We start from the raw sequence: 22,919 nt of genomic DNA on the forward strand, positions 1-22,919 counted from the left end.
GGTCATGGTTGAGGTTTCCAGGGTTTACAGTAACGTTAGTGCAGCACTTTGTCATATGCTGAGGCAGTTAAGAAGTAGAGGAAGATGGGTCAAGGGGGAGAGATCCAAAGAGGAGGGGTGTTAGTAGTAGATCTGTACCAGTACAGAGGGATAAACCAACAAGTGATATATGTTTCAGTAAGATTGGACATTTTGGGCATTTATAGTAATGGTTATCAACTGTACTGCAGGGATGGAACGTAAAAGTTGCAGGAAGTAGAGGTTGTGGTGGCAGCTGCAGAGAGGTATTTGGGTGTGCGAGACTTGACATCAGAAGAGTTGCATCTCGTATCTGTATTTCTTTTAACTGCACTGTCGGTTAGGAGCTCGTAAGTAAGCATTTCACTGAAAGGTCTACTGTTGTATTTGGCGCATGTGAGTAATACAATTTGATTTGATTCATTTTGAGTTACAGCGTGTTTTAAGTGGTGGTGTCCCATCCTTTCATGCTGTTGGCCTGAAGTACGACTAAATAGATGTAAATTGGGGAGTATGGTTTTTATTATATATATTTGTGTGAGTGTAGTGTTAGATGGTAGGGTATTTGTTGTATTTTTGGTTGGTGTGGTTGTTGATAAAACATGTTTAAAAAAGCAAAGTATAAGAGAGTTATACTCCAGTCTAGTAGGTGGCGGTAATGCAACATGTATTGGATGCCAACCTGCCGTTAAATCTCATCAAAGAAGGTCTATTTCACTGACGCGGTCCGCTTGGAACAATAAATAGAGCGAACAAGGCTCCTTCCAGTTCACAACTCTGGGAAGACGCACGAAGAACTTCTTGCTTCAACAGTGATTGAACGGAACTCTTCTGCCCGCCTCCCGCGCAATACAACATTCCGGATTGATAACGTAATAATTACGAGAACTGTTTTAGTAAAATAATCAAAGAATCTCTATATTTGCACCGTTAATTTTGATATAAAAAGAAAATGGAGTCTCAGGTCCGCCAGAACTATCACCACGATTGCGAAGTTGCAATCAACCGGATGATCAACATGGAGATGTTTGCCTCTTATACTTACACTTCAATGGTAAGGGGACTGTAATTGGCTACCAAGAGGAGCAGTTTGTTGCTTTACCTAGTATTATTATGCCTGAGCCTAAATATTTTTTTCTGTACGCCGAGGCAACAGCTTTGAGGTAGACGTATCATTCAAATAAAGCTCATAAATATATCCTTGGACAGAGCGTATCTCGTTACCAAGTAGGCTTATGATTTTCCGGATCATATTGCTGTGTCAATCATGCTTAGATCCCTCGATAATATAATGAGTTATATTTGACATGTGTTTCTAAACACACTTGTTTTTCAACACAGGCTTTCTATTTCTCCCGTGACGATGTGGCTCTGCCTGGCTTCGCGCATTTCTTCAAGGGGAACAGCGACGAGGAGCGGGAGCACGCCGACAAGCAACTCTCCTTCCAGATCAAGAGAGGTGGACGCATTTTACTCCAGGACATCAAGGTGAGCGCCTGAGCGTCGAAAAACGCATGCCTTGTATACTGCGCAACAAAAAGAACGTAAACATCTTCGTAGAGGGTTCTCTGGTTGAAATGGTTCTTGTCTCAGTAAGAAAGGTTCTACCTGGAACCAAGTGGCTGATCTATAATCTATGGCAAGAAGCCTTTATAGTCAATCTAGAGCCTTTTTTTCTAATACTGTGAAGTTGTTTTGGATTAGTAGTCATTCATGTTAATACTGAGTTCATTGTAAGGCAGGCCCTGTGTGGCTGCCCTGGTTTTAGAGCAAGGTGACCAGAGGAGATATAATGTCCTGACTGCTTAGGCCTGAAGACACTGCCTCCATTCCTTCATAACCACTGAATTGGTCATTGGTCACGTGCACTGACTACAACAGGTGTAGACTTTGAGGTGAAGTGTACTTACTAGCTCATTCCCAACAATGCAGAGTTAAAGATACATATTTGCTAAATGGGAATGGTAACAAAGAATAACAAGGCTTTATACAAGTACTGAGACCATGTGCAGGGGTATGAGGTAGTTGAGATATAATACAGTAGGTAAGGGTTAAAAGTGACTTGGCAATCAGGATATGTGACTGGTGTCAATGTGTGTGTGTGGGGGTTGGGGGTTGTAGACTAGTGAGTGCAAAATAAGTGGTTAAACTCTTCTACTCAGACCCTGTTTACCTCCAGAACAGCCTGCATTTTTGGGGACATTCTACAAGGTGTCTGAAACGTTCCACAGGGATGTTGGTCCATGCTGACACGCTGAAATCAGGCATTTGCTGCAGATATTACAGCGATATAGTCTTGCTGTGAACAGCCCGTTCCATCTCGTCCCAAAGATTCTCTATTGGTTTGAGGTCTGGGGACTGTGCAGTGAACTTAACTGGCTGTTCCAGGCAATGTTTTTCCACTCAATTGCCCGTTGGAGACACTTTAATTTTAATTTAATGTAATACATCAATACAATCACTTTAGCCTTATATAAATAATGAAACATGTTTAAATAATGCAAAAAAACTTTTTGGTGAATGTAAAAGTGCAATATGTGCCCTGTAAAAAAGCTAATGGTTAAGTTCCTTGCTCAGAACATGAGAACATGCGAAAGTTGGTGGTTCCTTTTCACTTGAGTCTTCAATATTTTAGGTTGTAGTTATTATGACTATTTCTTTCAACCATTTGTATTTCATATACCTTTGACTATTGGATGTTTTTATAGGCACTTTAGTATTGCCAGTGTAACGTTAAAGCTTCCGTCCCTCTCTCGCTCGAACCAGGAACACATCGAAAACAGCCACCCTCGAAGCATCGTTACCCATCTCTCCACCAAAGCCGCGGCGGCCCTTGCAGAGGGCAAGGGGAACAACTACTTCAAGGTCTCAAAGCGAGTGTCACCGATTGAAACGCTATTAGCACGCACCCTGCTAACTAGCTAGCCATTTCACATCGGTTACACCAGCCTAATCTCGGGAGTTGCTAGGCTTGAAGTCACAAACGCTCAATGCTTTAAGCACAGCGATGAGCTGCTGGCAAACGCACAAGTGCTGTTTGAATCAATGCTTACGAGCCAGCTGCTGCCTACCACCGCTCGGTCAGACTGCTCTATCAAATGTCAAATCATAGACTTCATTTTAACATAGTAACACAGAAATGAGCCTTGGGTCATTAATATGGTCAAATCCAGATACGAACATTTCGAAAACAAAACGTTTATTCTTTCAGTTAAATACGGAACCGTTCTGTATTTTACCTAACGGGTGGCATCCATAAGTCTAAATATTCCTGTTACATTGCACAACCTTCAATGTTGCTAACTAATGACATAATTATGACATAATGAGTCAGATGGCCCAAACTGTAGCATGTACCCTGACTCTGCGTGCAATCAACGCAAGAGAAGTGACACAATTTCCCTAGTTTAATATTGCCTGCTAACATGCATTTATTTTAACTAAATATGCATGTTTAAAAACATACTTCTGTTTATTGATTTTAAGAAAGGCATTGTTTATGGTTAGGTTAATTTGTGCAACGATTGTGCTTTCTTCGCAAATGCTCTTTTGTTAATTAAATCGTCCCCCGTTTGGCAAAGTTGGCTGTCTTTGTTAGGAACAAATAGTCTTCACACAGTTCGCAAAGAGCCAGGTGGCCCAAACTGCTGCATGTGCCCTGACTCTGTTGCACAGAACAAAAGAGAAGTGACACAATTTCCCTAGTTAAATGAAATTCATGTTAGCAGGCAATATTAACTAATATGCAGGTTTAAAAATATATACTTGTGTATTGATTTTAAGGTGCCGTTTATGGTTATGTACACATTGGTGCGTTTGCCAAATTGGTGATTTAACTTAGTAGGCTATGATTCAATGATGAATTAACTTATGGCTTAGATCCCGTTAACGGGATCGATATGACAACAGCCAGTGATTGTGCAGGGCGCCAAATTCAAAACAGATCTCATAATTAAAATTCCTCAAACATACAAGTGTTTTACACCATTTTAAAGAAACGTATTAATACCACCAGTGTCCGATTTCAAAAAATGCTTTACAGCGAAAGCACACCTAACGATTGTTAGGTCTGTACCTAGTCTCAAAGGAACACAATTCTTCCAGCCAAAGAGGAGTCGCAAAAAGCGGAAATCGAGAAATAAATCGCTAACATTTGATCTTCATCAGATGACACTCATAGGACTTCATGTTACACAATACATGTTTTGTTCATATTTATAGCCAACAATCTCAGTTTACATTGGCGCGTTAAGTAATGTTTTGCTTCCAAAACATCCGGTGATTTTTGCAGAGCCACCTCAATTTACAGAAATGCTCATAATACATATTGAGAAAAGATACAACTGTTATGCATGGAACTTTAGATTAACTTCTCCTTAATGCAACCGCTGTGTCAGATTTCAAAAAAGCTTTACCGAAAAAGCACACCATGCGATCGGAATTCAGCGCTCCGAAACAAAACGAGCCATACAGATATCCGCCGTTTTGTGGAGTCAACAAAGTCAGAAATGGCATTATAAATATTCACTTACCTTTTCTCTTCATCTGAATGGAATCCCAGTTCCACAATAAATGTTTGATTTGTTCGATGATGTCCAAATACCTCCATTTTGTTTGCGTTTAGCCCAGTAATCCAAATTCATGAGGCACGACCAGGCAAAGTCATAAAGTTCCGTTACAGTCCGTAGAAACATGTCAAACGATCTATAGAATCAATCTTCAATAATGTTCCAACCGGAGAATTCCTTTGTCTTCAGAAATGCAATGGACTGCAAGCTAACTCTCGTGAACGCGCGTGACCAGCTCATGCCACTCTGGCAGACCTGACTCAATTCCGCTCCCATTCCCTCGTCCTTCACAGTAGAAGCATCAAACAAGGTTCTGAAGACTGTTGACATCTAGTGGAAGCCTTAAGAAGTGCATTATGACCCCGTAGACACTGTATTTGATAGGCTATGAGTTGAAAAACTACAAACCTCAGACTTCCTACTTCCTGGTTGGATTTTTTTCCTCAGCTTTTTGCCTGCCATAAGAGTCCTGTTATACTCAGACATCATTCAAACAGTTTTAGAAACTTCAGTATTTCCTATCCAAATCTACTAATATGCATATATTAGCAACTGAGCCTGAGTAGCAGGCAGTTTACTCCGGGAACCTTAATCATCCAAGCTACTCAATACTGCCCCCAGCCATAAGACGTTAAAAGGCACCACGTTGATTATATGCAACGCAGAACAAGCTAGATAATCTAGTAATAACTACACATGGTTGATGACTAGTGATTTATTTTAAGATTGTTTTTTTTACAAGATCGGTTTAATGCTAGCTAGCACCTTACCGTGGCTCATTGCTGCACTCGCATAACAGCTAGTCAGCCTGCCACGCAGTCTCCTTGTGGAGTGCAATGTACTCTGCCGTGATCGGTGTCAGAAAATGCCGATTACCGATTGCTATGACATCTTGAAACTCGGCCATTCCGATTAATCGGTCGACCTCTAGATAGGAGTGGAACCCGGTGTGGTCGTCTGCTGTAATAGCCCATCCGTGAGTAGGATCGCCGAGTTGTGTGTTCTGAGCTGGGGTTCTGGAAACATTTGGCGTTGCAAGCGCCATTCTCTATCGACTGAGCCACACCGGACCCATGATGTGCTTCATAAACTCCAGCTTATGTGGTTGTTCATAGTGACTGTTAAAATGACTAAATCTTGATCTTTCTGCATTGGTTCCAGTTTGTCAGATATACTGATTGAACTGACTTTGAATTATGTATAGAAACATCTGCTAGTAGTCCCTAACCCTTCTGTGTTCACTGTCCTGTGTAGAAGCCAGAACGTGATGAGTGGGGCAATGGGCTGGAGGCCATGCAGTGTGCTCTGCAGCTGGAGAAGAATGTGAACCAGGCCCTGCTGGACCTGCACAAGATTGCTTCTGACAAGGTTGACCCCCATGTAAGTAATATCATTACATAGAATACTGTCCCAGGAGCTGATCAGGTTGTTGTACCTCTGCTAACTAATTACACATGATTGTGTGACCTGCCTCTTTAGACGCATGAATGCCACTTTACACACACGATGCAGCTCGTGCAGGAGTTAGACAGCTGTAAACACCTCATTATCTGCACTTATGCCATTACCACCAGGCTCTTGTGTGTTACTGTATCTACAATAGTCTGTAGTCATTCTCTTTTCTGACCTGTTTTCCCTCTTTAGCTGTGTCACTTCCTGGAGACCCATTACCTGAATGAGCAGGTGGAGGCCATTAAGAAGCTGGGAGACTACATCACAAACCTCACCAAGATGGATGCTGTCAACAACAAGATGGCAGAGTACCTGTTTGACAAGCACACCCTGGGAGGCCAGAGCTAAACCGCTTCCATCCCCAGGCTACGGCCTCCAGCCTCAGACCAGGACTCCTGGCTTCTCTGATAGATCCTACTGGCTTTACATTTATAGGGAGGGGAGAGTGTTAAACTGGTGCAGTGCAACACTGCTGTGACATTGATGTTTTTGTTGACAACACTACTGTATTTTGGAGGCAAGGCATCTTGTAAAACAATAAAAAATATCACTAAAGTTTTTTTCTAAGTGTTGACCTGTAGTAATGATTCAGTCTATTCAGGTTCTTTGCTCGGTCTTACTGAGCATCTTCATACCAGTGATAAATACTGACAATTGTAGACCAACTAGTGGCTGAGGGTCATAACAATAGGATAAGTTCAACATGAGGTTTTATAAAGGATGTTACCTCTCACCACAGGGCACTATTACAAGAAATGTGACAGATGCCATGTCAATTAAGGGCCCAACTGTCAACTCTACCCATAAAAGTGAAATGGGTAACTACAGTCAATGAAGACCTTAACTCTGCATCTCAAAAGGTTATTAGACAGCCTCGAGGGAAATCTGTATGCCGCGTGGGGCTGCAGCGTAGCCTAGTGGTTAGAGTGTTGGACTAGTAACTGAAAGGTTGGAAGATCGAATCCCTGAGCTGACAAGCTACAAATTGGTCTTCTGCCCCTGAACAAGGTAGTTAACCCTCTGTTCCTAGGCCATCATTGAAAAAAGAATTTGTTCTTAACTGACTTCCCTAGTTAAAGGTAAAATACACATTTCTCTAGTGATGGGAAGTTAAGCTCTTACTGACATAAAATGCATCTTGACTCTTGTTTCAGTTGCTAATAGTTCTCCTACCAACAAACTAACTGAATAATCACAATAGAAATCCTAATGCCTCTCGTTCACCATAAAGGGCTTATTGGAGCGGTCATATGGTTGCAAAGCTACTGGTAATTTACCAATTAAGTGTTCTGTAATTAACAGGCAGTCTAACTTTGGTAATTTATACTTTAACTGAAAATATTTCTATTTTTCATGTGTCCATATAGTACATGGGTTTCTAGTGGATAGACCAGGTGGTTGAAGGGGAAAATAGCCTAATTAAATGTGTTTGATCAACAATGGCATTTTCAATCATTCTCCCACTCATCCATTTGTCTTTACACAACTGCCACCAACCTTTACAACCATGAAATACTGACATGGTAAAATAATTGAGTACATTTTTTTTAAAGGTAATGGTTTTCACTAAGTTGATGGTTTATATTTAGGGTAATGTTTATGTAAAAGTACATTTTATATGTGAAAGCTCCATGGAGGGCCTGAGATTTGTGAGAATCTGAAGTACCTGAAAAGGCCACTAGAAGGCACCTGGCTAAACGACATGTTCCTTGACATTTACAAACATTTGTGTTATGGATCCCAATTACCTGCTGTCAAGGCAGCAGCTACTCTTCCTGGGGTCCAGCGAAATAAAGGCAGTTCTATACATTACAAACCAGATGTCGCCACGCGTGTTTGCCCTCAGGCCACGACTCTACCACATATCGACAACACAAAATAAATATGCGTGTCTATAGTGTATATGTGTCTCTTCACACTCTCCGCTGTCCAGCAAGTTGTATCTAACTATTTTTAAATCTAATTTACTGTTTGCATGACTTGATGTGGAATAGTAGCCATGTCATGTCTCTCTGTAGTACTGTGCACCTCCCATAGACATTACATTACATTTAAGTCATTTAGCAGACGCTCTTATCCAGAGCGACTTACAAATTGGTGCATTCACCTTATGACATCCAGTGGAACAGCCACTTTACAATAGTGCATCTAAATCTTTTAAGGGGGGTGAGAAGGATTACTTTATCCTATCCTAGGTATTCCTTAAAGAGGTGGGGTTTCAGGTGTCTCCGGAAGGTGGTGATTGACTCCGCTGTCCTGGCGTCGTGAGGGAGTGTGTTCCACCATTGGGGAGCCAGAGCAGCGAACAGTTTTGACTGGGCTGAGTGGGAACTGTACTTCCTCAGTGGTAGGGAGGCGAGCAGACTGACATCATAGACAGACATCATAGACTGTGATGAGACCTGGAGACATGTCTTGTGGGGTATGCATTGGTGTCTGAGTTGTGTGCTAGTAGTTTAAACTGACAGCTCGGTGCATTCAATATGTCAATAATTCTCACAAATACAAGTAGTGATGAAGAAAATCTCTACTTTGAGCCATGAGAGATTGACATGTATAATGTTAGCTCTCTGTGTACATTTAAGGGTGAGTCGTGCTGCCCAGTTCTTGGCCAATTGTAATTTTCCTAAGTCCCTCTTTGTGGCACCTGACCAAACGACTGGACAGTAGTCCAGGTGTGACAATACTAGGGCCTGTAGGACCTACCTTGTTGATCATTGTTAAGAAGGCAGAGCAGTGCTTTATTATGGACAGACCTCTCCCCATCTTAGTTATTGTTGTATCAATATGTTTTGACCATGACAGTTTACAATACAGGGTAAGTCCAATAAGTTTAGACTCAACTTGTTACATTTCCACATTATTCATTACAAGATTTAGTTGAGGTTTAGTGTTTTAATTTTAGGTCCCAAATACAATGCCTTTAGTTTTTGAAATTCATGTATTTAGGACTAACTTATTTCTTGCCACCCATTCTGAAACTGACTGCAGCTCTTAAGGTTTGCAGTGATTACACCTGCTGTGGTAGCTGATGTGTATAGTGTTGAGTCATCAGCATACATAGACACACAGGCTTCACTCAGCGCCAGTGGCAAGTCATTAGTAAAGATAGAAACAATAAGGGGCCTAGAAAGCTGCTCTGGGGAATGCCTGACTCTACCTAGATTATGTTGGAGAGGATTCCATTAAAGAACACCCTCTGTGTTCTGTTAGACAGGTAACTCTAAATCGACAATATAGCAGGGGATGTAAAGCCATTATATTTCCAGCAGCAGATTATGATCAATAACTTCAAAAGCTGCAAAAAAGTGTTTCAAACATTATTTTTTATGTTTCTGAGTTAAATAATTATAATTATATTTTGTTGAGCTTTATTTAACTAGGCAAGTCAATTAAGAACAACTTATTATTTACAATGACAGCCTACCCTGGACAACACTGGGTCAATGGGTCAATTGTCCACCCCCCCCATGGGCTATAATCCAGCCTGGATTTGAAACAGGGACTGGTTCAAGAGTGGTACCTCTTGCACTGAGATGCAGTGCCTTAGACCACTGCACCACTCGGGAGCCAATTGAATAGGGATCTTCCGCGTTAGGGGAGAGTTTGGCCGTGTAGGCCGTCATTGTAAAATAAGAATTTGTTATTTTTTTATTTAACTTTATTTAACTACGCAAGTCAGTTAAGAGCACATTCTTATTTACAATCAAATCAAATCAAATCCAATTTTATTTGTCACATACACATGGTTAGCAGATGTTAATGCGAGTGTAGCGAAATGCTTGTGCTTCTAGTTCCGACAATGCAGTGATAACCAACAAGTAATCTAACTAACAATTCCAAAACTACTGTCTTATACACAGTGTAAGGGGATAAAGAATATGTACATAAGGATATATGAATGGGTGATGGTACAGAGCAGCATACAGTAGATGGTATCGAGTACAGTATATACATATGAGATGAGTATGTAGACAAAGTAAACAAAGTGGCATAGTTAAAGTGGCTAGTGATACATGTATTACATAAGGATGCAGTTGATGATGTAGAGTACAGTATATACGTATGCATATGAGATGAATAATGTAGGGTAAGTAACATTATATAAGGTAGCATTGTTTAAAGTGGCTAGTGATATACTTACATCATTTCCCATCAATTCCCATTATTAAAGTGGCTGGAGTTGGGTCAGTGTCAATGACAGTGTGTTGGCAGCAGCCACTCAATGTTAGTGGTGGCTGTTTAACAGTCTGATGGCCTTGAGATAGAAGCTGTTTTTCAGTCTCTCGGTCCCAGCTTTGCTGCACCTGTACTGACCTCACCTTCTGGATGATAGCGGGGTGAACAGGCAGTGGTTCGGGTGGTTGATGTCCTTGATGATCTTTATGGCCTTCCTGTAACATCGGGTGGTGTAGGTGTCGACCTCATCTTTACTAGATGCTGTTCTTCCACTAACCTCATTGCAACTCCCCTCCAAGTCTCCGACCACTACCTTGTATCCTTTTCCCTCTCGCTCTCATCCAACACTTCCCACACTGCCCCTACTCGGATGGTATCGTGCCGTCCCAACCTTCGCTCTCTCTCCCCCGCTACTCTCTCCTCTTCCATCCTATCATCTCTTCCCTCTGCTCAAACCTTCTCCAACCTATCTCCTGATTCTGCCTCCTCAACCCTCCTCTCCTCCCTTTCTGCATCCTTTGACTCTCTATGTCCCCTATCTTCCAGGCCGGCTCGGTCCTCCCCTCCCGCTCCGTGGCTCGACGACTCATTGCGAGCTCACAGAACAGGGCTCCGGGCAGCCGAGCGGAAATGGAGGAAAACTCGCCTCCCTGCGGACCTGGCATCCTTTCGCTCCCTCCTCTCTACATTTTCCTCCTCTGTCTCTGCTGCTAAAGCCACTTTCTACCACTCTAAATTCCAAGCATCTGCCTCTAACCCTAGGAAGCTCTTTGCCACCTTCTCCTCCCTCCTGAATCCTCCCCCCCCCCCCCTCCTCCCTCTCTGCAGATGACTTCGTCAACCATTTTGAAAAGAAGGTCGACGACATCCGATCCTCGTTTGCTAAGTCAAACGACACCGCTGGTTCTGCTCACACTGCCCTACCCGGTGCTCTGACCTCTTTCTCCCCTCTCTCTCCAGATGAAATCTTGCGTCTTGTGACGGCCGGCCGCCCAACAACCTGCCCGCTCGACCCTATCCCCTCCTCTCTTCTCCAGACCATTTCCGGAGACCTTCTCCCTTACCTCACCTCGCTCATCAACTCATCCCTGACCGCTGGCTACGTCCCTTCCGTCTTCAAAAGAGCGAGAGTTGCACCCCTTCTGAAAAAACCTACACTCGATCCCTCCGATGTCAACAACTACAGACCAGTATCCCTTCTTTCTTTTCTCTCCAAAACTCTTGAACGTGCCGTCCTTGGCCAGCTCTCCCGCTATCTCTCTCAGAATGACCTTCTTGATCCAAATCAGTCAGGTTTCAAGACTAGTCATTCAACTGAGACTGCTCTTCTCTGTATCACGGAGGCGCTCCGCACCGCTAAAGCTAACTCTCTCTCCTCTGCTCTCATCCTTCTAGACCTATCGGCTGCCTTCGATACTGTGAACCATCAGATCCTCCTCTCCACCCTCTCCGAGTTGGGCATCTCTGGCGCGGCCCACGCTTGGATTGCGTCCTACCTGACAGGTCGCTCTTACCAGGTGGCGTGGCGAGAATCTGTCTCCTCACCACGCGCTCTCACCACTGGTGTCCCCCAGGGCTCTGTTCTAGGCCCTCTCCTATTCTCGCTATACACCAAGTCACTTGGCTCTGTCATAACCTCACATGGTCTCTCCTATCATTGCTATGCAGACGACACACAATTAATCTTCTCCTTTCCTCCTTCTGATGACCAGGTGGTGAATCGCATCTCTGCATGTCTGGCAGACATATCAGTGTGGATGACGGATCACCACCTCAAGCTGAACCTCGGCAAGACGGAGCTGCTCTTCCTCCCGGGGAAGGACTGCTCGTTCCATGATCTCGCCATCACGGTTGACAACTCCATTGTGTCCTCCTCCCAGAGCGCTAAGAACCTTGGCGTGATCCTGGACAACACCCTGTCGTTCTCAACTAACATCAAGGCGGTGGCCCGTTCCTGTAGGTTCATGCTCTACAACATCCACAGAGTACGACCCTGCCTCACACAGGAAGCGGCGCAGGTCCTAATCCAGGCACTTGTCATCTCCCGTCTGGATTACTGCAGCTCGCTGTTGGCTGGGCTCCCTGCCTGTGCCATTAAACCCCTACAACTCATCCAGAACGCCGCAGCCCGTCTGGTGTTCAACCTTCCCAAGTTCTCTCACGTCACCCCGCTCCTCCGCTCTCTCCACTGGCTTCCAGTTGAAGCTCGCATCCGCTACAAGACCATGGTGCTTGCCTACGGAGCTGTGAGGGGAACGGCACCTCAGTACCTCCAGGCTCTGATCAGGCCCTACACCCAAACAAGGGCACTGCGTTCATCCACCTCTGGCCTGCTCGCCTCCCTACCACTGAGGAAGTACAGTTCCCGCTCAGCCCAGTCAAAACTGTTCGCTGCTCTGGCTCCCCAATGGTGGAACACACTCCCTCACGACGCCAGGACAGCGGAGTCAATCACCACCTTCCGGAGACACCTGAAACCCCACCTCTTTCAGGAATACCTAGGATAGGATAAAGTAATCCTTCTCACCCCCCCCCCCTTAAAAGATTTAGATGCACTATTGTAAAGTGGCTGTTCCACTGGATGTCATAAGGTGAATGCACCAATTTGTAAGTCGCTCTGGATAAGAGCGTCTGCTAAATGACTTAAATGTAATGTAATGTAATGTGTCCTGGAGGGCAGGTAGTTTGCCCCCGGTGATGCATTGTGCAGACCTCACTACCCTCTGGAGAGCCTTACGGTTGAGGGCGGAGCAGTTGCCGTACCAGGCGGTGATACAGCCCGCCAGGATGCTCTCGATTGTGCATCTGTAGAAGTTTGTGAGTGCTTTTGGTGACAAGACGAATTTCTTCAGCCTCCTGAGGTTGAAGAGGCGCTGCTGCGCCTTCTTCACGACGCTGTCAGTGTGAGTGGACCAGTTCAGTTTGTCTGTGATGTGTATGCCGAGGAACTTAAAACTTGCTACCCTCTCCACTACTGTTCCATCGATGTGGATAGGGGGGTGTTCCCTCTGCTGTTTCCCGAAGTCCACAATCATCTCCTTAGTTTTGTTGACGTTGAGTGTGAGGTTATTTTCCTGACACCACACTCCGAGGGCCCTCACCTCCTCCCTGTAGGCCGTCTCGTCGTTGTTGGTAATCAAGCCTACCACTGTTGTGTCGTCCGCAAACTTGATGATTGAGTTGGAGGCGTGCGTGGCCACGCAGTCGTGGGTGAACAGGGACTACAGGAGAGGACTCAGAACGCACCCTTGTGGGTCCCCGTGTTGAGGATCAGCGGGGAGGAGATGTTGTTGCCTACCCTCACCACCTGGGGGCGGCCCGTCAGGAAGTCCAGTACCCAGTTGCACAGGGTGGGGTCGAGACCCAGGGTCTCGAGCTTGATGACGAGCTTGGAGGGTACTATGGTGTTGAATGACGAGCTGTAGTCGATGAACAGCATTCTCACATAGGTATTCCTCTTGTCCAGGTGGGTTAGGGCAGTGTGCAGTGTGGTTGAGATTGCATCGTCTGTGGACCTATTTGGGCGGTAAGCAAATTGGAGTGGGTCTAGGGTGTCAGGTAGGGTGGAGGTGATATGGTCCTTGACTAGTCTCTCAAAGCACTTCATGATGACGGAAGTGAGTGCTACGGGGCGGTAGTCGTTTAGCTCAGTTACCTTAGCTTTCTTGGGAACAGGAACAATGGTGGCCCTCTTCACGGCCTACCGTGGCCAAACCCTATCCCGGACGGCGCTAGGCCAATTGTGTGCCACCCTGTGGGACTCACAATCGCGGCCGGTTGTGATACAGCCTGGAATCGAACCAGGGTTTGTAGTGACGCCTCTAGCACTGAGAGTTATGGAATGGTTAACCATTTACAGTATTACTTACTGTTTATAACTTTTTGCGGCTGGTCACATGATGGACCCGGTTGTGACAACTTAACACATGTTCTCTGGGTTGAACATTACAGAAAAGATTTGCGTAAAAGATTTGCATGTAAAATAAAAAATATACTTTGTAAAATACTATTTTAATGCTCTGTTTACCCTTCTGCTAAAACAAGGTCACTTAGAACAACCTGGACTCAGGGGTAGACGTAACATAGTAAATGTAAATCTGGGATACTCCAATTAGCATGATATGTTTTGATTGGTATGTATTCATTTGCTGAAGTCCATTATCCATTTCTTATGTTATGTTACAAACTGCATTTTGTACAATGTGTTAAGAATTTTAAAACATATGATATGTTATGAAATCCAATTTGTTGTGGCTAACGTTAGGTTGGTTTATCAACTCCCAACCACTTGTTTCTTAACCACACAACCATTTTAAAGTTGACAGGAGAGGAGTATGTCACTGCATGAAGATGGTATGTCCTACTGAGATTTGAACTCCGAATGCAGGATTCAGAGTCCTGAACCATCAAACCCAACACAGAGTATTTTCTGAAGTGTTCAGATTTTCCTGTCATTTGTTCCCCTGGCTCAACAGTTGGAGATGAGATGATTGGTAGGCCATGTGAATAATTCAGCACAAAATCAAGGAAGGTTCTACTGATATTTGAACTCAGATCACTGGATTCAAAGAGCAGCGTGCTAACAATCACACCATAGAATCATATGCTAAATCCAATTTGGAATTGTCCAGAGATTTGAACTCTGAATGCAGGAATCAGATTCCTGAGTGATAACCTTTACAGCGTTGAACCCTGTACTGAATACTCTGTGATGGGTGCAGATTTTACTGTCCTTGATTCATCGGAAAAACACAAAACATATTTTCTGGCTTGAACTGGGCTACCCTACCATGTTACAACTTGAAAATCAGCATATTTCCAACACGATTGATGTGATGAGGGAGAAAGTTATCTTGAATATTTTCAGTTCTTTCGGGGCAGCAAGGGGGAGAGATCCAAAGAGGAGGGGTGTTAGTCTTCAGTGGGTCATATGATTGAGTGTAGTCTGGCCCAGGAGTGGGAAGGTGAACGGAAAGGCTCTGGAGCAATGAACCGCCCTTGAGTGGGTTGATTCACTGTTGTGGTCATCCGGTCTGGGTTGCCCCCCCTTGGGTTGTGCCGTGGCGGAGATCTTTGTGGGCTATACTCAGCCTTGTCTCAGGATGGTAAGTTGGTGGTTGAAGATATCCCTCTAGTGGTGTGGGGGCTGTGCTTTGGCACAAAAAAAAAAAAAAGTTATATCCTTCCTGTTTGGCCCTGTCCGGGGTGGTCCTCGGATGGGGCCACAGTGTCTCCTAACCCCACCTGTCTCAGCCTCCAGTATTTATGCTGCAGTAGTTTGTGTCAGGGGCTAGGGTCAGTTTGTTATATCTGGAGTACTTCCCCTGTCCTATTCGGTGTCCTGTGTGAATCTAAGTGTGCGTTCTCTAATTCTCTCCTTCTTTCTTTCTCTCTCTCGGAGGACCTGAGCCCTCGGACCATGCCCCAGGACTACCTGACATGATGACTCCTTGCTGTCCCCAGTCCACCTGGCCATGCTGCTGCTCCAGTTTCAACTGACCTGAGCCCTAGGACCATGCCCCAGGACTACCTGACATGATGACTCCTTGCTGTCCCCAGTCCACCTGGCCATGCTGCTGCTCCAGTTTCAACTGTTCTGCCTTACTATTATTCGACCATGATGGTCATTTATGAATATTTATTATTATTATTATTATTATTTGAACATCTTGGCCATGTTCTGTTATAATCTCCACCCGGCACAACCAGAAGAGGACTGGCCACCCCACATATGCTCTCTCTAATTCTCTCTTTCTTTCTCTCTCTCGGAGGACCTGAGCCCTAGGACCGTGCCCCAGGACTACCTGATATGATGACTCCTTGCTGTCCCCAGTCCACCTGACTGTGCTGCTGCTCCAGTTTCAACTGTTCTGCCTTATTATTATTCGACCATGCTGGTCATTTATGAACATTTGAACATCTTGGCCATGTTCTGTTATAATCTCCACCCGGCACAGCCAGAAGAGGACTGGCCACCCCACATAGCCTGGTTCCTCTCTAGGTTTCTTCCTAGGTTTTGGCCTTTCTAGGGAGTTTTTCCTAGCCACCGTGCTTCTACACCTGCATTGCTTGCTGTTTGGGGTTTTAGGCTGGGTTTCTGTACAGCACTTTGAGATATCAGCTGATGTACGAAGGGCTATATAAATACAATTTGATTTGATTTGATTTGTTAGTAGTAGATCTGTACCAGTACAGAGGGATAAACCAACAAGTGATATATGTTTCAGTGTGATTGGACATTTTGGGCATTTATAGTAATGGTTATCAACTGTACTGCAGGGATGGAACGTAAAAGTTGCAGGAAGTAGAGGTTGTGGTGGCAGCTGCAGAGAGGTATTTGGGTGTGCGAGACTTGACATCAGAAGAGTTGCATCTCGTATCTGTATTTCTTTTAACTGCACTGTCGGTTAGGAGCTCGTAAGTAAGCATTTCACTGAAAGGTCTACTGTTGTATTTGGCGCATGTGAGTAATACAATTTGATTTGATTCATTTTGAGTTACAGCGTGTTTTAAGTGGTGGTGTCCCATCCTTTCATGCTGTTGGCCTGAAGTACGACTAAATAGATGTAAATTGGGGAGTATGGTTTTTATTATATATATTTGTGTGAGTGTAGTGTTAGATGGTAGGGTATTTGTTGTATTTTTGGTTGGTGTGGTTGTTGATAAAACATGTTTAAAAAAGCAAAGTATAAGAGAGTTATACTCCAGTCTAGTAGGTGGCGGTAATGCAACATGTATTGGATGCCAACCTGCCGTTAAATCTCATCAAAGAAGGTCGATTTCACTGACGCGGTCCGCTTGGAACAATAAATAGAGCGAACAAGGCTCCTTCCAGTTCACAACTCTGGGAAGACGCACGAAGAACTTCTTGCTTCAACAGTGATTGAACGGAACTCTTCTGCCCGCCTCCCGCGCAATATAACATTCCGGATTGATAACGTAATAATTACGAGAACTGTCTTAGTAAAATAATCTAAGAATCTCTATATTTGTACCGTTAATTTTGATATAAAAAGAAAATGTAGTCTCAGGTCCGCCAGAACTATCACCACGATTGCGAAGTTGCAATCAACCGGATGATCAACATGGAGATGTTTGCCTCTTATACTTACACTTCAATGGTAAGGGGACTGTAATTGGCTACCAAGAGGAGCAGTTTGTTGCTTTACCTAGTATTATTATGCCTGAGCCTAAATATTTTTTTCTGTACGCCGAGGCAACAGCTTTGAGGTAGACGTATCATTCAAATAAAGCTCATAAATATATCCTTGGACAGAGCGTATCTCGTTACCAAGTAGGCTTATGATTTTCCGGATCATATTGCTGTGTCAATCATGCTTAGATCCCTCGATAATATAATGAGTTATATTTGACATGTGTTTCTAAACACACTTGTTTTTCAACCCAGGCTTTCTATTTCTCCCGTGACGATGTGGCTCTGCCTGGCTTCGCGCATTTCTTCAAGGAGAACAGCGACGAGGAGCGGGAGCACGCCGACAAGCAACTCTCCTTCCAGATCAAGAGAGGTGGACGCATTTTACTCCAGGACATCAAGGTGAGCGCCTGAGCGTCGAAAAACGCATACCTTGTATACTGCGCAACAAAAAGAACGTAAACATCTTCGTAGAGGGTTCTCTGGTTGAAATGGTTCTTGTCTGATCTATAATCTATGGCAAGAAGTCTAAAGAACCCTTTATAGTCAATCTAGAGCCTTTTTTCTAATACTGTGAAGTTGTTTTGGATTAGTAGTCATTCATGTTAATACTGAGTTCATTGTAAGGCAGGCCCTGTGTGGCTGCCCTGGTATTAGAGCAAGGTGACCAGAGGAGATAACGTCCTGACTGCTTAGGCCTGAAGACACTGCCTCCATTCCTTCATAACCACTGAATTGGTCACGTGCACTGACTACAACAGGTGTAGACTTTGAGTTGAAGTGTACTTACTAGCTCATTCCCAACAATGCAGAGTTAAAGATAAATATTTGCTAAATAAAAATGGGAATGATAACAAAGAATAACAAGGCTTTATACAAGTACTGAGACCATGTGCAGGGGTACGAGGTAGTTGAGATATAATACAGTAGGTAAGGGTTAAAAGTGACTTGGCAATCAGGATATGTGACTGGTGTCAATGTGTGTGTGTGGGGGGTTGGGGGTTGTAGACTAGTGAGTGCAAAATAAGTGGTTAAACTCTTCTACTCAGACTCCTGTTTACCTCCAGAACAGCCTGCATTTTTTGGGGACATTCTACAAGGTGTCTGAAATGTTCCACAGGGATGTTGGTCCATGCTGACACTCTGAAATCAGGCATTTGCTGCAGATATTACGGCGATATAGTCTTGCTGTGAACAGCCCGTTCCATCTCGTCCCAAAGATTCTCTATTGGTTTGAGGTCTGGGGACTGTGCAGTGAACTTAACTGGCTGTTCCAGGCAATGTTTTTCCACTCAATTGCCCGTTGGAGACACTTTAATTTTAATTTAATGTAATACATCAATACAATCACTTTAGCCTTATATAAATAATGAAACATGTTTAAATAATGCAAAAAAAAGTTTTGGTGAATGTAAAAGTGCAATATGTGCCCTGTAAAAAAGCTAATGGTTAAGTTCCTTGCTCAGAACATGAGAACATACGAAAGTTGGTGGTTCCTTTTCACTTGAGTCTTCAATATTTTAGGTTGTAGTTATTATGACTATTTCTTTCAACCATTTGTATTTCATATACCTTTGACTATTGGATGTTTTTATAGGCACTTTAGTATTGCCAGTGTAACGGTAAAGCTTCCGTCCCTCTCTCGCTCGAACCAGGAACACATCGAAAACAGCCACCCTCGAAGCATCGTTACCCATCTCTCCACCAAAGCCGCGGCGGCCCTTGCAGAGGGCAAGGGGAACAACTACTTCAAGGTCTCAAAGCGAGTGTCACCGATTGAAACGCTATTAGCACGCACCCTGCTAACTAGCTAGCCATTTCACATCGGTTACACCAGCCTAATCTCGGGAGTTGCTAGGCTTGAAGTCACAAACCGCTCAATGCTTTAAGCACAGCAATGAGCTGCTGGCAAACGCACAAGTGCTGTTTGAATCAATGCTTACGAGCCAGCTGCTGCCTACCACCGCTCGGTCAGACTGCTCTATCAAATGTCAAATCATAGACTTCATTTTAACATAGTAACACAGAAATGAGCCTTGGGTCATTAATATGGTCAAATCCAGATACGAACATTTCGAAAACAAAACGTTTATTCTTTCAGTTAAATACGGAACCGTTCTGTATTTTACCTAACGGGTGGCATCCATAAGTCTAAATATTCCTGTTACATTGCACAACCTTCAATGTTGCTAACTAATGACATAATTATGACATAATGAGTCAGATGGCCCAAACTGTAGCATGTACCCTGACTCTGCGTGCAATCAACGCAAGAGAAGTGACACAATTTCCCTAGTTTAATATTGCCTGCTAACATGCATTTATTTTAACTAAATATGCATGTTTAATAACATACTTCTGTGTATTGATTTTAAGAAAGGCATTGTTTATGGTTAGGTTAATTTGTGAAATGCTCTTTTGTTAATTAAATCGTCCCCGTTTGGCAAAGTTGGCTGTCTTTGTTAGGAACAAATAGTCTTCACACAGTTCGCAAAGAGCCAGGTGGCCCAAACTGCTGCATGTGCCCTGACTCTGTTGCACAGAACAAAAGAGAAGTGACACAATTTCCCTAGTTAAATGAAATTCATGTTAGCAGGCAATATTAACTAATATGCAGGTTTAAAAATATATACTTGTGTATTGATTTTAAGGTGCCGTTTATGGTTATGTACACATTGGTGCGTTTGCCAAATTGGTGATTTAACTTAGTAGGCTATGATTCAATGATGAATTAACTTATGGCTTAGATCCCGTTAACGGGATCGATATGACAACAGCCAGTGATTGTGCAGGGCGCCAAATTCAAAACAGATCTCATAATTAAAATTCCTCAAACATACAAGTGTTTTACACCATTTTAAAGAAACGTATTAATACCACCAGTGTCTGATTTCAAAAAATGCTTTACAGCGAAAGCACACCTAACGATTGTTAGGTCTGTACCTAGTCTCAAAGGAACACAATTCTTCCAGCCAAAGAGGAGTCGCAAAAAGCGGAAATCGAGAAATAAATCGCTAACATTTGATCTTCATCAGATGACACTCATAGGACTTCATGTTACACAATACATGTTTTGTTCATATTTATAGCCAACAATCTCAGTTTACATTTTTTCGTTAAGTTAAGTAATGTTTTGCTTCCAAAACATCCGGTGATTTTTGCAGAGCCACCTCAATTTACAGAAATGCTCATAATACATATTGAGAAAAGATACAACTGTTATGCATGGAACTTTAGATTAACTTCTCCTTAATGCAACCGCTGTGTCAGATTTCAAAAAAGCTTTACCGAAAAAGCACACCATGCGATCGGAATTCAGCGCTCCGAAACAAAACGAGCCATTCAGATATCCGCCGTTTTGTGGAGTCAACAAAGTCAGAAATGGCATTATAAATATTCACTTACCTTTTCTCTTCATCTGAATGGAATCCCAGTTCCACAATAAATGTTTGATTTGTTCGATGATGTCCAAATACCTCCATTTTGTTTGCGTTTAGCCCAGTAATCCAAATTCATGAGGCACGACCAGGCAAAGTCATAAAGTTCCGTTACAGTCCGTAGAAACATGTCAAACGATCTATAGAATCAATCTTCAATAATGTTCCAACCGGAGAATTCCTTTGTCTTCAGAAATGCAATGGACTGCAAGCTAACTCTCGTGAACGCGCGTGACCAGCTCATGCCACTCTGGCAGACCTGACTCAATTCCGCTCCCATTCCCTCGTCCTTCACAGTAGAAGCATCAAACAAGGTTCTGAAGACTGTTGACATCTAGTGGAAGCCTTAAGAAGTGCATTATGACCCCGTAGACACTGTATTTGATAGGCTATGAGTTGAAAAACTACAAACCTCAGACTTCCTACTTCCTGGTTGGATTTTTTTTTTCCTCAGCTTTTTGCCTGCCATAAGAGTCCTGTTATACTCAGACATCATTCAAACAGTTTTAGAAACTTCAGTATTTCCTATCCAAATCTACTAATATGCATATATTAGCAACTGAGCCTGAGTAGCAGGCAGTTTACTCCGGGAACCTTAATCATCCAAGCTACTCAATACTGCCCCCAGCCATAAGACGTTAAAAGGCACCACGTTGATTATATGCAACGCAGAACAAGCTAGATAATCTAGTAATAACTACACATGGTTGATGACTAGTGATTTATTTTAAGATTGTTTTTTTACAAGATCGGTTTAATGCTAGCTAGCACCTTACCGTGGCTCATTGCTGCACTCGCATAACAGCTAGTCAGCCTGCCACGCAGTCTCCTTGTGGAGTGCAATGTACTCTGCCGTGATCGGTGTCAGAAAATGCCGATTACCGATTGCTATGACATCTTGAAACTCGGCCATTCCGATTAATCGGTCGACCTCTAGATAGGAGTGGAACCCGGTGTGGTCGTCTGCTGTAATAGCCCATCCGTGAGTAGGATCGAGTTGTGTGTTCTGAGCTGGGGTTCTGGAAACATTTGGCGTTGCAAGCGCCATTCTCTATCGACTGAGCCACACCGGACCCATGATGTGCTTCATAAACTCCAGCTTATGTGGTTGTTCATAGTGACTGTTAAAATGACTAAATCTTGATCTTTCTGCATTGGTTCCAGTTTGTCAGATATACTGATTGAACTGACTTTGAATTATGTATAGAAACATCTGCTAGTAGTCCCTAACCCTTCTGTGTTCACTGTCCTGTGTAGAAGCCAGAACGTGATGAGTGGGGCAATGGGCTGGAGGCCATGCAGTGTGCTCTGCAGCTGGAGAAGAATGTGAACCAGGCCCTGCTGGACCTGCACAAGATTGCTTCTGACAAGGTTGACCCCCATGTAAGTAATATCATTACATAGAATACTGTCCCAGGAGCTGATCAGGTTGTTGTACCTCTGCTAACTAATTACACATGATTGTGTGACCTGCCTCTTTAGACGCATGAATGCCACTTTACACACACGATGCAGCTCGTGCAGGAGTTAGACAGCTGTAAACACCTCATTATCTGCACTTATGCCATTACCACCAGGCTCTTGTGTGTTACTGTATCTACAATAGTCTGTAGTCATTCTCTTTTCTGACCTGTTTTCCCTCTTTAGCTGTGTCACTTCCTGGAGACCCATTACCTGAATGAGCAGGTGGAGGCCATTAAGAAGCTGGGAGACTACATCACAAACCTCACCAAGATGGATGCTGTCAACAACAAGATGGCAGAGTACCTGTTTGACAAGCACACCCTGGGAGGCCAGAGCTAAACCGCTTCCATCCCCAGGCTACGGCCTCCAGCCTCAGACCAGGACTCCTGGCTTCTCTGATAGATCCTACTGGCTTTACATTTATAGGGAGGGGAGAGTGTTAAACTGGTGCAGTGCAACACTGCTGTGACATTGATGTTTTTGTTGACAACACTACTGTATTTTGGAGGCAAGGCATCTTGTAAAACAATAAAAAAATATCACTAAAGTTTTTTTCTAAGTGTTGACCTGTAGTAATGATTCAGTCTATTCAGGTTCTTTGCTCGGTCTTACTGAGCATCTTCATACCAGTGATAAATACTGACAATT

The 22,919-nt window shown here is 43.6% G+C and overlaps 5 protein-coding genes across 9 annotated transcripts in view; all 5 read left to right on the forward strand.

Moving 5' to 3' along the window:
- LOC127929971 (ferritin, middle subunit-like) overlaps positions 1-22,835 on the forward strand; it is a 74,273-nt gene extending 51,438 nt beyond the window's left edge. Inside the window, exon 5 of one of the 2 annotated variants that reach the window (XR_008136420.1) lies at positions 22,690-22,835. The gene's annotated coding sequence lies outside the window, so the exon portion shown is untranslated. Of the gene's footprint in view, positions 1-6,465; positions 6,593-22,689 lie in introns of those variants that run through there. The other variant, XR_008136421.1, reaches the window with a different exon arrangement.
- The window catches only part of LOC127929970 (ferritin, middle subunit-like), a 58,122-nt gene extending 35,287 nt beyond the window's left edge, over positions 1-22,835 (forward strand). Inside the window, exon 5 of one of the 2 annotated variants that reach the window (XR_008136417.1) lies at positions 22,690-22,835. The gene's annotated coding sequence lies outside the window, so the exon portion shown is untranslated. Of the gene's footprint in view, positions 1-6,465; positions 6,593-22,689 lie in introns of those variants that run through there. The other variant, XR_008136418.1, reaches the window with a different exon arrangement.
- The window catches only part of LOC127929973 (ferritin, middle subunit-like), a 41,444-nt gene extending 18,609 nt beyond the window's left edge, over positions 1-22,835 (forward strand). Inside the window, exon 5 of one of the 2 annotated variants that reach the window (XM_052518490.1) lies at positions 22,690-22,835. The gene's annotated coding sequence lies outside the window, so the exon portion shown is untranslated. Of the gene's footprint in view, positions 1-6,465; positions 6,593-22,689 lie in introns of those variants that run through there. The other variant, XM_052518491.1, reaches the window with a different exon arrangement.
- Positions 776-22,835, forward strand: LOC127929972 (ferritin, middle subunit-like). 2 transcript variants are annotated; one of them, XR_008136422.1, is made up of 5 exons: positions 776-1,072; positions 1,360-1,506; positions 5,841-5,966; positions 6,231-6,449; positions 22,690-22,835. XR_008136422.1 is itself a non-coding variant. In XM_052518489.1 (4 exons), the coding sequence occupies exons 1-4, from the start codon at positions 971-973 to the stop codon at positions 6,384-6,386; spliced, it is 531 nt and encodes a 176-aa protein (XP_052374449.1). In that variant the 5' UTR covers positions 776-970; the 3' UTR covers positions 6,387-6,592. The 2 variants fall into 2 exon arrangements, 1 of the variants encoding a protein (XP_052374449.1); XM_052518489.1 differs by lacking the exon at positions 22,690-22,835 and having other exon boundaries at positions 6,231-6,592.
- LOC127929975 (ferritin, middle subunit-like) lies at positions 17,047-22,835 on the forward strand. The gene is made up of 4 exons (XM_052518494.1): positions 17,047-17,338; positions 17,626-17,772; positions 22,065-22,190; positions 22,455-22,835. The coding sequence occupies exons 1-4, from the start codon at positions 17,294-17,296 to the stop codon at positions 22,608-22,610; spliced, it is 474 nt and encodes a 157-aa protein (XP_052374454.1). The 5' UTR covers positions 17,047-17,293; the 3' UTR covers positions 22,611-22,835.
- Positions 22,836-22,919: the final 84 nt, after the last annotated feature.

The sequence above is a fragment of the Oncorhynchus keta genome, chromosome 5 (genome assembly GCF_023373465.1).
Source record: "Oncorhynchus keta strain PuntledgeMale-10-30-2019 chromosome 5, Oket_V2, whole genome shotgun sequence".
Classification (NCBI taxonomy): domain Eukaryota; kingdom Metazoa; phylum Chordata; class Actinopteri; order Salmoniformes; family Salmonidae; genus Oncorhynchus; species Oncorhynchus keta.